Source organism: Aythya ferina (genome assembly GCF_964211825.1).
Source record: "Aythya ferina genome assembly, chromosome: 2".
NCBI lineage: Eukaryota > Metazoa > Chordata > Aves > Anseriformes > Anatidae > Aythya > Aythya ferina.
In genome coordinates this window covers 111924015-111940126 of record NC_140297.1, presented here as the reverse complement: position 1 = coordinate 111940126, position 16112 = coordinate 111924015, and the positions used below count along the sequence as shown (strand labels likewise).

At 44.6% G+C, this 16112-nt stretch overlaps 1 protein-coding gene across 3 annotated transcripts in view; it reads right to left on the bottom strand.

Moving 5' to 3' along the window:
• The window catches only part of CABLES1 (Cdk5 and Abl enzyme substrate 1), a 56034-nt gene that overhangs the window by 11420 nt on the left and 28502 nt on the right, over positions 1 to 16112 (bottom strand). For 2 of the 3 annotated variants that reach the window (XM_084507392.1, XM_084507390.1), the window contains exons 4-7: positions 13419 to 13496; positions 5212 to 5311; positions 3561 to 3717; positions 2442 to 2545 (exon numbers count right to left, since the gene is read on the bottom strand). In XM_084507392.1, coding sequence (XP_084363518.1) covers positions 2442 to 2545; positions 3561 to 3717; positions 5212 to 5311; positions 13419 to 13496 — 439 coding nt within the window. The remainder of the gene's footprint in view (positions 1 to 2441; positions 2546 to 3560; positions 3718 to 5211; positions 5312 to 13418; positions 13497 to 16112) is intronic. The other variant, XM_084507391.1, reaches the window with a different exon arrangement.

Here is a 16112-nt window from a genome sequence, read left to right as displayed (position 1 = left end):
ATGTGATAATAACCTTGGGCTCCACAAAAAAGGAGGAAACCGCCCGTCTCACAGGCTCGAGTGCAAACCGCGCTCATGTCAGAGTAAAATCCAAGCAGGGCCACACATTTTTGCTGTCTTGCACCTTCGGGTAAAGCCTGTGATGTTTAGTGAAGCAGAATTCAGGCAGAGCTCAACAGCATTTTACCAGAGGAGCAATCCTGGCCCGCAGAGCACACGGCAGGCTCCTGGGTGTCAGCATCTAGCCTCGCTCTTCTAAAACACCATTTGTTCAGATTCTCGTCACACACCTTGCCCCCTTAATTGCTCTGACATCCACAAGGAGGGGGGAAAAAAAGCCTACAGGCTTGCAGCTGCCAAACATTAATGCAAAATGCTGGCCAAGTAAGGGAACTTTAATTACAAACTGCAGCTCTCCACGCACGGCGCTCACACTGGAGATGCTCTCGGCTGCTCCGGCACCCGTGGGAGGCAGGAATTGAAGCTGTGTTCCCCTCGGGACCGCAGGCTGCTGCTTTGGATCTGTGTGTACAGTAGGTCGACGATGCTGTGGTTGCTTTGCAGGAGTCTGCTAACGCCAAGATGGCTGTGAACCGCCAGGAAAAAATAGCACAGGTTTCTCGCTGCCCTCAGACTGCAATTTGCTTTAATTGCAGCATATGCTGTTTTTTGTATTTGGGGAGGAAAACGCCTTGAAATTACAGACTATTATGCTCCTGTTCACAGTGATGTGAGCTGCAGGGAGGGGGAACTCCAGCTGAGTCTGGGAAGATGGATGCGAGTGAAGTCTTCTGCATAGGCAGTGTGGCCCTCTATCACCCAGCTCAATGCTTAAGCTCTCCTTACTCGCAGCCCAAACTGCAAAATCCTTTTTAAACCTGCAGGGACGCTCTGGCACGACCTTTCCTCCCTTCCCTCAGCTGAAGGCAGCACCAGCCGCTTGTGAAATCCCTCAGCCGAGCGCAGAGGAACAAACACCCACTCCTCGGTTCCCTGTCAAGCTGTGCAGCTCCTGCCTTGCGTCACGGCGAAATCTTGGACCTTGGACAAGAGAGCTCTTGGCACTTGCCAGCTATTCCCACCACCAAACAAAACACAGCACTTCGTTTCCTTCGGTCCTTCCTCAGATTAGTGCCCTCCTTCCGAGAAGGAGCAAAGAAAGCCATTGATTTTAAGGGTTAGCCTTCAAGTCCATTTTTCGCCTTGAATGTATCTAGTCATACCTCCGCCACAGGGGAAAGCCCGCTCAGCTTACTGCAATAAAAGCTCAAATGTGGGCCTCAAAATGTTGTGGTTAACCAGCGCACGGAAAAGGAGGGCAGCACACAGCCGCTGCTGGGCTGAGAGCTCCCCTGCAGGAAGCTCTCCTGGCTTTCTCCTTTTGACTCACCTGCCCACGTCCACCTCAACGCCAAGCATGGCTGACTTCGGGTGATGTTGGAGGACTCGGACTGTTTGTTTGGAGCATACTTCCAGCCTGAAGAAGGTTGGAGTCACAGCCACGATTGCTAAAACTACTTTCTTTCTGGATGCCAGTTAACAAGGAGTTTCTGTTTGAAGGAAGGCAGCTCCCTGTCCGTGACAATAACCGTGTCAAAAGCTAACAAATATTTTCCTACCCAGACGTGGCTGCCATAAAGGGTTGACACTTTGTGGGTTGCCAGCCAAAAATAACTTGCCAACCCTGAACGTAAAGCTGGCTGAAAGTAAGCAGAGGGCACACTAAACTTCTCACTTGAAAATTTAACCCCCACACATACAACTGCGCTGTGTCTTGCTACGTTTCTGCCAAAATAGCAGACCAAATCCTACGGGCTTGGTGCGACTGCCAAAAGGCTACAGAAATCTCTCACCAGAGCAAATACTGAGTTAGGGCTGAGATCAGGGAACGGTTATGAGTCTGTTGTATTACAAGCTTTGGCTATGGTGAAAAACATACAGGTTCTGCTCATAATTGCTGCAATTAAAGGAAGGACTATCCCATGACGAAATAAATATCTGGGAAACAAAGGCTCTACGAGACACTGAGGTTCTACTCCGATGAGTAGACGATAAGCATCAAAACACAACACAGTTTCATGACTTCAGAAAAACCCTAATGGGCATTCTCCTATTTTGTAATAGATGCCAATTAGAGGAAGTATAAATTTTCCTCTGAACGAGAGAAAATGAGTGCATTGTTCAAACAAGCCTTTCATCTAAAACATGTATGAAATACAGCAGGAATAAAAGCACTTACTTTTGTAATACCTCCACAAGTTTGTTTTTACATGTCCCAGTAAGTAACTGTCATTGAGAACAAAGCATTCCAAACAGCTGTTATTAGTAGATTAAAAATAATAATAATCTTCTTAAAACGCAGCCAAATGCAACCTCAACTTTCTAAATATTGTTACGAACATCTATCTGTGCTGCACCACCTCGTTTTGAGCATCACTTACCATATACGAAGGAAATATTAAAACCCGCTTGTGTTTGCCACACGGCCACTGGGGATCATCTAAAAGATTGGGGTCATATTCAACGTAGTCTCCCAGGTCACTGCCTGTAAAACAATGGCAAAAAAATAACATTGCTTAATTGCATCAAGAAAGCTGTAAACGTTAACTGGCAAACAAGTTCAGTGGTAGTGCACAAAATGATCTTCGTGCTGGCTGATTGAAAGAGTCAAAAAATTTTGTGTATGTCACTGTAGGTACTTCAATAACAGTAGAACTTGCAAAGACACAGAGGACCTGAAGCTTATGAATTACCTGGGAAGTATGAACTTAGGGCTGAGAGAAGTGCACAATTATATGAAACCCCCAAATTAAGCCACAGTCCAATAGTCTGCCAAACAAATGAGATCCCGTGTACCCTGCCATGCTCAGGGTGAAAGGAGAGTGAGTGGGGAAATTTTGTTGACTTTTATTCCCAGAAACGAGCTCTCACATGTTTATGCAGATGTTTTGATTTGTTTCATTTAATATGCCAAAGTATCTTAAGCATATAGTGTTTTGGCGTGCGTTTTGTGCCCGGTTTTGTAAACACAGCCCCTTCCAGCCTCCTAAAGGTCACAAGTACGATTTACACCTTCAGCTTATGACTATTGTGTTGCCATTGTGTACTTTCCACAGCAAACAGCAGTCATGATGAGCCGTATGTGGGAGGCACAAACAATGCCAGTTACACAAGGAGGCATGCTGAGCGGGAGCAGGGGCTGGCAATATGACAAGGGACCAGCGATTGTGTTTACTCAACTTTCCATGATCTGTAAGCCAGCTTTGCTGAGCAAACAGGCAACAAGCGTGGAAAAGGGCACACCAAGCTCAGTGTTACCTACCCCAAGAGACTACATTTTGCTTAATTTAAGCATCAAAGGGGTTAAAACATGGCGTGCCTCCACCAAAAAGCCTTTGTAACTGGACGCCTACCTGTGCAGCCTGCTCTAGGGAACCTGCTTTGGCAGGGGGGTTGGACCCAATGGTCCCGAGGTCCCTTCCAACCCTACAACTCTGTGATAATAGCTGCCTACTGCCAGGGTGTGCAAGGCTATTAAAACAAGCTTCTTGGTAAGTTACCTGCATCAATGCTCCCCTGGGTGCTGTTAGCTCTTGCCAGAGAAAGGCTACGATGGCTTGCATTGCGAAATTGGGAGAAGGATGAGGTGGAGTCTATTGTGTTCCTCCGAGTTCCCAGAGCATTGGTTGGAAATAGGAACTGTGTGTATGAAACCGTCTAAAAGAAAGTCAGAATGGACAGAGAGTTACTATCAGCCCAGCTCAGCCGCAGCAGGATCCCTTTGGGGCATCCCAGTTCGAGGCAGAGGAAACCAAATTAGCAGGGGATTTTCTGGATTTGATAGTTAGGCACAGATGAATAAACACTAGTCACCTACATTTGCTTCAGTGTAGTCACTTTATCCGCACAAAAAAAGCTTTTGCCAATGCATTAATTCTTCAGCAAAACAAAACGACAAACACACATGCGAGCTCTAATACGCGGGATTTACGAAATCCTACTCAAGGGTCAGATTTAAAAATACGTCGGGTTTTTCACTGGGCCTTCCCTGTAGCAGATTTCAGCTGTTTCTTTACTGAAACGGCATTCTTCTGGATGGGTCCCTCAGCACAGATCAGCCACAGGCAAATCACCTGAACACTGCTTAACGTAAGCACTTTCCGTGGTATTTCTGTCCTTTAGGATTTGGCCTGGCACAGTCTCGTTGGTGTCATAAGTTAATGGTAATGGTTATGGGAGATCATTTACTACCTGCCAGCGTGGACTCAGTGTGAATGAATAACATGTGACAAAATTATTTTCAGAGTGAACCAATTCTCTGCTTGCATGCTTGGCCAGAAATAGACTATGTCTTGCTTCTCCTAGGTTTATTTTCCAAAAATAACAGTATTATGAAGAAGAAAATGAGTCTCAGACTCCAGACTGGTTTAAAAGCTGGTCAGAAACAGTATGAAATAAAACACGTGAGCTTTAATTTATTTATAAGCAGACAGATTGTCCTCAAGAATTTACTCTCTGGGGTCTGGACTGTCACTTGGTTAGGTGAGCACACCATGTGCAGCAGCGTTGACCTAGGGCCCTTAAGCCTTTAAATCCAGAAATGACAGCAGACTGGATAAACAGAACGACAAAACATAAATCAGGTTTTCAGGAAAAAAATAAATGTTTTCATATGTGATTAAAATAATCTCTTCTCTACAGATTTGTTTAAAATGGATCACTTTCCCCACAAAAATCATAATTGCTTATTCCATTTCAAATGAATGCACTCTTGGGGTTTGACATGCTCATCAGGTTCATACTAGTGTCCTCTTGCCCTTTTGGACAAATGCAATGTTAAGTGAGATTTATTGTATTAAATAAATTGGAAAGCCAGCAGAATTACAGCTTGCAGCTATCACCAGAAATTATTTTTGCCTCTGACAATATGCTCTGTGCTGATACCTCCTGCTAGAGCCAGGGGAACACCAATTTAGTAATGCTCCACAGACTCAGACGTTGCCCGAGGCAGGTTTCTTCAAGGAAACTGAGTGCTTTGCACTGACAGCTAGGATGGCCCCCTTGAATTTCTGCTCATCTTATTTACAGCTCATATATTCTGCGATTTAACTGTTGTATTATGCTGAATATTGTCATTTATGTAATTATTTGTGCTTGTTCCGAGTTATGCCATGTTTTTCCCTAACGGAGTAGGAAGCGAAGCGTCCCCACCTTCCCGTCTGCTCCGAGCTCCACTCCTTCAAGACCGATGATCTCCTTCAGACACACTCCAGCAGAATGGCACTGGCGTCCACCATCCAACTTCATATCCCTGGGGGACAGAAACCAGAGCAGAGACAGCTCTTCAGAAGCACATCTCACTCACTTCCCGCCACGCAATGGAAGCAGCATTAATCCTAGATCTACCAGTGCAAAGCACAGACAAGAGATCCAATAAGCCACCACATCTAATAAACTGATGCTCCTAAAACACGTGTCCAAGTGCCTCCTTGCTGTCATGCAGAAAAGCAATTGCCCACGGAAGCCTCTGGGAGGAATTTCTGCACCCCCAAGAGCAGGAGGGTGTCTAAAGCTCAATGAATTTGCTCCTGGAGGCCTTCAGGAGAAATCCACCTCTTCCTCTCACGTCAGGATGGAAACCTGGGCTTTAGGAGGAATGATCCTCAGTCTGTATCCCATGCTTTAGCATCATGGATGTGAGAGAAGATAAAGATGATGAGCAAATTTGTGTTCCACAAATGGCCACTGTATGCCACTCCAGAGTATTTATCTTGTGGTCTTTTCCTGGATGATTTCTGCTAAGGTCCAAGTATGAGCTTAAAAACCTGTGGGAGAGATGCTGACAGGAGCCTTGGAGAAGCCCTGCAGGCTCTTCACCTGACTGCTGGACTGGGCTAGCTCCTGCTTTCTCTTTGCAAGCCCTGTTTCCCTGTCTTCACTTTAAACCTTGTCACTCATTTTATTTCTCTGAAAACTGGCAATCAGTGAGTTCCCAATAAATCGTGTACCTCGCTCCTAGAAAAATCCCTCCTGATTTCTTGACTGGGGTTCGCTTTGCACAGTGTCATACCATCATTCTCTTTCCTGATACCACATTACTGAGAAGCTGCACAAATAATTAGGTAAAAATAACCTTCTGTCAGAGGCAGCGGATTAGCCTCCCTGTTTTTGCACGCAACATGCTTGAAGGAACTATTTCTTCTAGAGATACATGCTAAGCAGTAACCATTTCAGCAGGTCTTATCTAAGAAATGAACACACGACTCGAGGAAGCCCCCAAATCAAAACAAAAACCTGCATTATCTTTGGCGATATCAGGATAATTTACTTCACTTCCTCAAAGACAGGGGAAGAAATAATGCCCTTACAGCTTTGAAAACAAGTCACGGAGACACTCCTCCGTGCAATTAGCAGAGAAGGCTGGATAGCTTTGTTAATTCATTCAGTGAAAATCTGGCATCGTTTACAGAGTCAGCTCAGCAGCTTTTCAAAACCAGAGTGGCTCTGGGGACGTAGGAGAAATCACGTTGGGAGCAGAGATCAGGGGCAGCTCCAAGTGCAAGCATGCACAGGAATGATTCCTGCCCATTAGCTGGAGATCAATCAAGACGAATCCTCCAATTTTTCCTATTTTTCTTCTGTTTTTGAAAGAAACCTCTACCTTCAGGACCCTGTAAGCAACACTGCAGTTATTCTCCCTCATTCTAAGTGTTTTGTAAGGGCTACGTAGAAGTCCCTTCTACCTTTACATCTTGTCCTTGTGTTTGCAGGTAGTATATATTGCTTGTGTTGTAAAACAGTAATAAAACATCACTGTTTGGGGAGAAACTTGCCCATAAAACTGAGAATTTAACTCACTCTCTCGAGGAAAATCAGTACAAACCAATCCCCAGTTTCTTATCAAATGAAAAGGATCATCCCAGCTTATACGCCTCTTCTCCCCGCTGACAGAAGACATTGTTAAACACTTGATAGGAGATTCCTAGGTGAGTGCAGCTCATCCTTTTTGAGTTCCCTGTCACTAAGCCCAACAGCAAGCTAGTCAGATTTTTTGCAGGGAGAGTGATTTTTCTTTTTCTTTTTTTTTTTTTTTTCAGTGATTTTTCTTCCCTCTCCTACTACAGCAAACTTCACAAATGCCTCAGCAAAGCTCGTGCTGGATACCTGTGACCGAGCCAGCTAAATAAAATAACAACAAATCCCTTTCTGGATTGTAAACTGAGGCAGGTTATGGTTTCTCTTGTGGGGAACTGCTGGTAACAGCAGGCTACAAAGCACTTTCCCAGGGGTGCTGGGGCAACTTCCCCACCTGGGACAAGCCCCGGGGCTGCGACCTTGCATCTGGAGGAGCCCAAGCACAGCTTCTTCCTCACCAAAGCCCCCAAATCCCCAAACCAGCTAGGAAACATCTCACATTTGCTCTCCACAAAATGTGTGAGCTGTGCCTGGAGAACGGTTGGGACAGTGGTTTTGGGACAGCCAACATGCTAAGTGCAGCAAACCTCTGCCACCAAGTCCTTCAGGATCTGAGCCCTTGCGTGGCACCACGGTCAGCAGGCCCCACACACGTGTGTGGGACAGGAACTTGAAAGAAAATCAAGTGTTGAAGTTATTGACATTACCAGTGGCACCGAGGAACTGCGCAAACCAATATGCAGTAGTAAAAGCTGTTTACAAAATTCGGAGTCGGAAGGATGGCCCCTGCCAAATAGGCTTTTAAGCGAGGAGAACTTCCTTCCCCCTCTTCCTCGTTTTTGATTTTCCTGGGTTTTGTTTTCCGAAAGTGCTTTTTAGCAAAATTTTCCAGCGATTCGAGCAGACGCTGAAAAGCTAAATTAAGTCACAGGAACGTAATTTTGCTACCTTTACTTTATTCGAGCAAGGAAAGCTGAAGGGAATCGCAAGATCAGGATGCCGCTTCCGCAGGAGGCAAAAAACTTGACCCCAGTTTTTGGTAACGTCTGGGGAGTTACCCTGATTTACAAAAATGCCCATGCTCTATTTGTGCATACCGTTTCCAGAAAGCGTGCTGCTGGCTGGTGTTGGAAACTACACTCAAGACTGAGGGTGAAAAAGAAAGTTAGTTTCACCACCTCATTTTCCTGAACGGTACTGGGTGACTTGTGAATCCAAAGTTGTCGTGGGATGGTGGAAAGTTTTACCAAACAGGTAAATGGGAATCAAAACAGGAATTCTCAGCTTGTGTCAGGCAAAGATTAACAGAACATAAACTGAATATAAACTGTATTATATATATAGCTGAATATAAACTGCGTTACCTGCTCTTTCATGAATATAACATCGCTTTAATGAGCCAGACCCTGTGCTTTGACGTGATCTATAAAGCCCCGTGCAAGAGTCCTGCTGGGCGCTTGCTCTTTAAGTGACAGCAACAGTTGAACACTTTAACTCGTGAATAATTTAGGAGCCCGTTAAATATTAAACACATTTCTGGATGCATGAAAAAGCCTTCTACTTTTTGCGAAAGGAACCTGATATGTGTTACTTAGAGATGCAACCTTTTTGTGTTTGTGTTTTATGCTTAGTGATTCCTGACTGCCCAGATTTATTCCAAAAACAAAGGCGGTTCAGGAGATGTCAAAAAAAATTCCTACTCTTATCCCTCACTGTAAATAATTTCTATTTATTGTCTGAGTTTATAGGGATGAGGACGATGACAACTTTGGAAAAGATGTGCTGCCCGCCAGTTCTACAGCAGAGCTCCTACTGACTGAGACTGCTGGCTTTAATTGACTGCGAGTTTTCAGATCCTAATTGCCATTAGTGTTGCTAGAACAACATCTCAAGCTGCAATTTACCGGGAAAGGAGGTGGAGAAGCTCGTGGAAAGATTGCTCTAATGGGCCAGCATCCTTTTAATCTCTCCAGACATATTCAGGTGTCAGCATGTCAGCTCTTGTCTTGATGTTTTGCCCGACACGGAATAAAAGTTCAGAACTGAAGCCTATTAGCTTTTGGGATTTATCACTTCATTTCAATCTAAGGGAACAGGAAACCTCATAAAAATAAGCTAATGGTGGATCTATAAAATTCACCTGTGAGATGATTAGTTTAAAAATGCCATGCTGTGTAGGAAAAAAAAAAATCACACAGATTTCTGTGTCTTTCAGTAAGTGTGTGAGGTGCAGTGTTTCAGGTGCAGTGTGTGAGACAAGCTCATCTGGATGTTCCTTTTTGCCTCATTTTGCATACAGCTTTCTTCCCCAGTTTAAACACTGAGGACGAACAAAGATTTCAGGATTTGGATAATGAAACCCTTTGGGAATGCCTGGCCTCTGGGCTCATTGATCGCTGTGGCCGCACGTTATTTGGGATGATGGTATTGGAAACTTCTTACTCGTCGTATCACTGAACTCCTTAGTGTTCTTGTCAGGACTTCAATGGGCAAAGTTAAATTCGGTGATGATTTATCTTTAGGAACTGGATGAAACTGGTTTGCAGCAGTGCTGAGAAGGACACAAATTCTTTTTATCTAGTGACTTAATGCTTTACTTCAGAAGAACGATCGATTTTCTGTGTTCCAGTCCATTTGATTACTGATACTGTATTATTTTCCTTAACTGGAGGCAGGTTTAGCCAGATAAATTCTTATATTTGGCTTAATAATTCTTCTAATTCTCCTACCAAAGAGCAATATTCAGCAGTTATCCTTTCTGCAGGATAAGTTTCTAACCCCTTAATGAATTCAGTGCCAGGAAGAATACAACACGAGGCAAATTGGCTGTTTTTGTGACACGCACTATCTGATGCTCTGGTATTTTTGTACTCCAGCTCATTGCCTCCAGTCTCAGTGACAGTCAGCCACTCTGACCCCACGGCTGATAGCTGAATGTCAAACCAGCCACGTTGCAGTGCCAAATCTCTCTGACACCCCCAGCTCTCCTCCTTCCCCGGCTCCTTTACATTCAACTTCTGGGCAGAGCTCTACAGAAACTTGGAAGCTCTTAAAAGGCTCTAGCAACATTACAGAATAAAATGCTATGATAGGGATGATTATAATCTGTGAATTAAAAAAAATAATAATAATAAAGCTTAGGTTTTGTTATTAACAAAATCCTAGCCTAAAAAGCCCCTTTTCAAAAACATGTTTTTAAATTGTGAGCCATAAGGACGTGTGCCAAAGAAAAAAAAATATAATAAAGCAACAGAATTATAAAAACAACCAACTTCACTGCCTTTTTCTCCTGGAGGAAGCACAATACGGTACCTTTTTCCTCCTTTGTAACACCATTAACAATGACAGAAATACATTATCATTTCCTTTTTTTTTTGGAAATGCTCAGGCTTTTTAGAATATGAATGAGACCTGGATTGCTCTCGGAGTACCACTAAATCCTGCAGGCCACGTGGAGCACCTCCAACATCGCCCCAGAGGATTGCCAGAACTGTACTGTCAAAGTCAAAGGAGAAGTGGTGCCTAAAGAAGCCCCAGGAGCACGTAAGCAATGGAGAATTGGAGTTTTGTTTGTCAATGTTACTGCAAAATCCCCGTTTGGTAACTTCCACGTGTGGGCATGTTTCACAGGTGAGCAAGATTTTGCTCAGCAGCAAAACCCAGCCTGTGAATACCTTTTAGCTGCGAAGATCTCCAGCACGTTGGAAAAGAGTATCAGCTGCCAAAGTGATTCTGCAGCTCTACTAGCAGCCCTTGAATTGCCTTACCACTAACCTGTGCACCACACAATGATTTCAAATGGCATAAAAGCATCATCAAAGGCAAGCATTCAGCCAGTATTAGCAGTGCTGCTGCTAATACATGCCTCTGCAGACTGGCCTGTAATGACAATGAGAGTTTGCGTGTGTGTTAATTTAATAAGAACGGCAATGAAACTATCACATTGTTCACAGTATGGAGCAACTCCCTCATCGCTGCCCTTAGCTACCACCAAGCAGTGCACAGGGTCTGCTAACTTAGGACTTCAGAGGCCAAGGGAAGGCAGCAGGCAAGACTCCTGCTTCTTTCAGCTCCTGACATGCTGTACAACCTCCCTTATGCTCATTTCACCTGGCTATGCCTGCTCGTGCAGCTGCTCTGGTGGTCTAGATGGGGGAAGAAAAGCAAGCTCTGCTCCCATCCGCTGCCCTGCTCTGGGCCATGGAGACTGGTGAAGGTGGGCCTGCCACCACACCACCCACAAAGATGTGGGCAGCCTCACCGTAACCAGACCTGAAGAGGAGAAATTACTGCCCAGATCCACAAAAGCACCTGCCTCTCAGTGGTTTCAGCAGCAGGAATGCATCTCGAAACCTTTGGGAATGAATCTCGGCGGTAATTCTCTCCTTCCTCTTGCAGAAATAGCACTGTAAGCTAGAGCATTAGTTTTCCACCACATAAAAGGTATGGACAAAATTCTGAGGACACACAATTCCAGTGATAACGACTGTTCATGACTTATTTTTCTCCCCAACACATCGCTCTCTATACTTTTTGCTTCTCTCCAACAGAACAGAGAGAAGCAGAGCAAATAATTTCCCTGGCACGTGGTGCCCTCCCCTCTCAGCCTCAGCATGTGCAACCCGATGTGCCTTCTGAGACAGGAGCTAACAAAACCCACCATCCCTCACCAGCAACCCCTGCACTGCTCTGGAGCATGCTTCCCTTCACACTCAGCTGTGTCGGCAGGAGCTGCCTCTCGGGCAGGTTTTTGTAACAGATCTGTTGGAGCAGCTCAGCTGCAGCAGTGATCCAGAGACACCCAGAAAGCAAAGCTGAAGGGTGCTGTCCTTGCAAAGCTTCAAAAAGGTACCGATGTCTCTCCCCCCTCCTACCCCGCATCCAAAATGTGCAAAGCAGTCGGCAGCCGCTGTGCAGCCCGAACAGAGCGGCTACAGTTCCTGACGTACTGCCTCATCTGTTCTTCGCACCAGCTGTTCCTGGAAGGAGGTGCCATTTAATTGTTTCTCTCTTCCTCTGATGCTTTGGAAGAAAGACAGAGAACATTTTTTTTTTTTTAATCTTGGCTTTTTAACCTATAAAGCAGGGCTGGACTGCTGTGTGCAGGCACTTTCTATCTACTCACTCCAATCCCTTCTTGCAAGCAAGGTACGAGACATTACATATTGAAATAATATTTAGACGTGGAGCTGGGTTCATTACTGCTGTAATTTAGAAGATATAACCAATCATCAGCATTTCAAAATATATTCAGTTTTCAATAAAGAGGCAATTTCCACAGGGCAATGACCATAAATGAATGACAGTGCACCGAAGAGGAATGAACAGAGCTGCCAGTCTGTCAAGGATTTGCCTGATGTGTCATCCCTGCTTAATTATGGGAGAAATTTTACTGTAAGACACAGGAGAGCAAGTCAACTTTCCTACACAGGTACCTCCTTTCCTGTCTGCATTAAAAATAATCTCCCTTTGTTTTGAATTACTGATGCACGAGCAGCTTGTGGCGAACAGCTCTCCAGAATTAAATAGACGGCAGAAAAAATTTGAGCCACGTTCACCCTTTGTACACAGGATGAATTTCATTTCTATTTGCGGGTCTTTCAGCAACACCTCCCTGTATGATCTGAGTATTTCCCCCTAGATTTGTGCCCTGCAGGCACCGAGCCAGCGCCAGCCACAGGCAGCTCTCAGCTCGCTGGCAGGCGGCCACGCTTCAAACCTCTGCCCCAGAGGCGCGGAGCTGCCACCAGCACGGCCCCTGGCAGGTCGTGCCCCAGAGACTGCGAGATGACATTTCCTAGCTAAACCCCGTTTCCTCCACTTCTGCAGTTTCACTGCAAGAGGAAAAAGCCTTCTCAGTCTTTGGAGAAACTGCTTCAAATCCAGATATCCGTCAGAGGCCCAGTGGCTCAGCACTTTCAGGGCTGTCAGTCAGCTCCAGGGAAGTTGCTCAGAGCTGCTAAGAATCTGGATGGCACCAGTGCCAAAACAATCTGTCAGCATTACCACAACTCTCTTTTCACTAACTGAATGATCTGACCACTGCCTACAAGTACAATGAAAAGCCATTCTGTTTAGATCCAATTATTTCTCTGTAGTAATGCAGGTCTAGATACAGTAACACCATAGGCATGTGGGAGAACCAGAAAGCTAGCACTGCTTATAAAATAAAAACACTGTCTAAAATATGTTTTATCAAAGATGGGTGAAGAAAGAAGAAACAATACAGGCTGTAGGCATTTTTCACGAATGTAGAATTCGGGAGGCCAGTTTTCTCCAGTTCAGTAACCAAAGGTACCACAACACAGATAAATAAACTGGGAAGCGAGGATTGTAGTTTTAACCTGGTAACGACCCACGGTGCAAACGTTTCTAAATGCACTCCTCCCTTCCCTTCTCGGAGTAGATGTTTAAAAGCGTTAGCCTCTGTCATGCTCTTGTCCGCACCCAGCTCTACATGCAGGCCCAGAAAGACTACGTAGGATGTGTATAAGTATACATACCCGACTTGGGTACAGTCTCGATATGGCAGCACTGAAAATATGCTACAGAAGGATCTTCTGCTGCTGATAAGGACTATTCTAAAATATAAAAGAAAATAAAAGAAATCAAAGACTACAATTTAAAAATCCCGCCGCAATAAGCAACAAAGCAACAGGTGTCATTGTCGAGGAATTCATCAGCACAAAACTTCCATCCTCACCCCTTCTCCTCCAGCACAACGTCTGTCTCCGTTACTAGCTGTCAGGACCGGATCCCTCCTCCTGTGAAGATGGCTCGCCTTCATTCATTACTCAGCTCAGCATTTGGCTACGTGACAGTGTGATTTGTTTGCCTGCACAGAGCTGATCTCAGAATGCAGGCCGCTCTAACTGCAAACACCTCGTGCTTTCAACCAGTCTCCAAATCTCTGCGTCATCTGCAATACGGGTGGCATTAAATTAAATACCTGAAAGCAACCTATCTGTTTTACACCTGCACTATAACCTTGAGCCATCAGCCTCGGACATAGCATCAAGTGACATCAGAACAACCCTGAGGTCACGGCCCACTTTGCATAAAGCTACACGGACTTCCAACAGCAGCATAATTCACATTTTAGGACATGCAGATGGGCAAGAAGCCAAGAGAAACTTGATCAAAATGTTAAGATATGAAATAGCAATAAATAAGTGATTATTTATAAGTATACCAGCTTTCCTCATTAGCTTCAGGACCCCAACAGTTGTACATTTGTACAACATACACTGAAAAAGACCCTTCTTTCCCCTAAAACTGGCTGACAGACTACATCCCCTCAAATCCCTCTAAGATCTGGTGATGGTAATTCATACCCTTCTGACCTGATTAGCGTAACAATTTACCTGTGTTTCACCTTCCTGAAAGTCTCCACCTGTGGTCCAGAGTGCTAGGACCTATTGCTAGGCTGGTTGTCAGGGCTATTTTGCTTCCTCGCTCTGCTCTTCAGCACTGATTTTCCTGATGTTGTCTGCCACGAGTCTCTGTGGTGAGGGGATTTCACCCAAATTTTTGTCCTATACTGGTCAACGTTGGATGACAAACCCTAGCAATCTATTTTGTTCTTTATTGTCTGAAAATCTCCATATACATCTCTAAATCTTAAACCTTTTATATTCTTTTAAGGTATTGTTTACTTATGGGAGCAGCTTGGCTTAGTCATATTTCTTGGAAAAGGCTTAGGTTCCCCAGAGAGCTGCTGCATGCAAGTATTATCTCCTTGGAAAAATGCAGAATGATCAATTTTCCTTTTCCTGGATCATTCTATCATAGCGATTGTATTTTCTTCCTTAAAAGTGTATTTCAAAGCAAAGCAGTATTTACCCTTTAATCAAAAAGGGTTTCTAATAATAAACTCATGTACAACATTAGGAAACTCTCCTGCAGCAGACACGGAGCTCTGTAACAGCCCTTACCTATGGCAAATATATCTGATAAGATGTCCCCAGGGTGCTGCAGTAAGTTATAAAGCAGGGAGAATAATTTAGTCACTTTTGAGAAAGGCAGGCCACAAGGAAAAAAAAAACAAAAACTGGCGTATGATTAATTTTGTGCTTGCCACTGTTTATTGCTGAAGAGTTGCTACTCACAAGAGCTTGCTTGTTCACTGAAAGCCTCGTTTGCTGATGTATGAAACTTGGCACACGTTTCAAGGCTGACATCAGAAGGCCTCCCGGAATTCAGAGCACCACAGCACCCACCAGGCATATTCCCCCACTCCCTCTGGCTGCTTCTGGAAATCCAGCTCTTCCACTGATGCCCTACAACTCCCTAAAAAATAAGCCCTCTTGCAGAAAAACAAACTGGTGCTTTCCACGTCTTCCAGTGGAAACAGCAATGGGAAGTCACCAGAAACTTGCTGCGTGTATCAGAAGGAATCAGATCAGAAAGAAAACAGAAAGCATCAGCCCAGCCTCTATTTTTTTTTCAGATTTCTTTCCCTTGGGAATCAAACACTGGCCCTGTTTCCATGAAAACGGACCTCGACTAAAGATCTTCCAGAGAGGGAGATGAGTGCACGGCCTCTCCTAGCAAGGGCCTCCAGAGCCAGGCTGCCACAAAGCCTCTGCTTGCAGAGCTACTGGAGGGAGGCTGGTGCAAAACAGACTTAGGAGCTGGCCTGGAAGAGAACTAGGGATGGCAGTGGTCAGAAGCTGATCACAGAGGGATAAAACAGCATTTTATTCAGAGGTTTGGCGATACGTGTGGAAACAAAATAAATCTGAGGGCTGACAGTGGTTTGCTGGACCAGAAAATCCAGATATGTGTCATAAAGTATGCTTTGGAGAAGAAAGTGTGGGGGAAGCTGGCTGCTGTTCAGGGAAATAGAGTTATTGTTTATGAGAGAAAAGCATTTTTCTGGATTTCAGCTCTTCATCAGTGTCTACGATGCTGTGCAACTGTGATTGAGCTATCTTGGATATCAGAAGCAGCTTGACTCAGAGTGGGTTTACGTGCCCTGACTGCCATTGTGCCATGTAGACATGTTTAAAATTACTTCATGAAAAGGTTTCCACTCTCTAATTCTCTCATTTTACCAAAAAGTTGTACTAATTGCTACAGCTTAGGGAAACCACTCTTTTGCAAGAGAGCTCTGACAACGTGCAGCTGTCTGAGATTGTAAAAGCTCATCTTCCAGTTTCTTTAATGAGGTATGTACTATAAAACTACAAAAATTT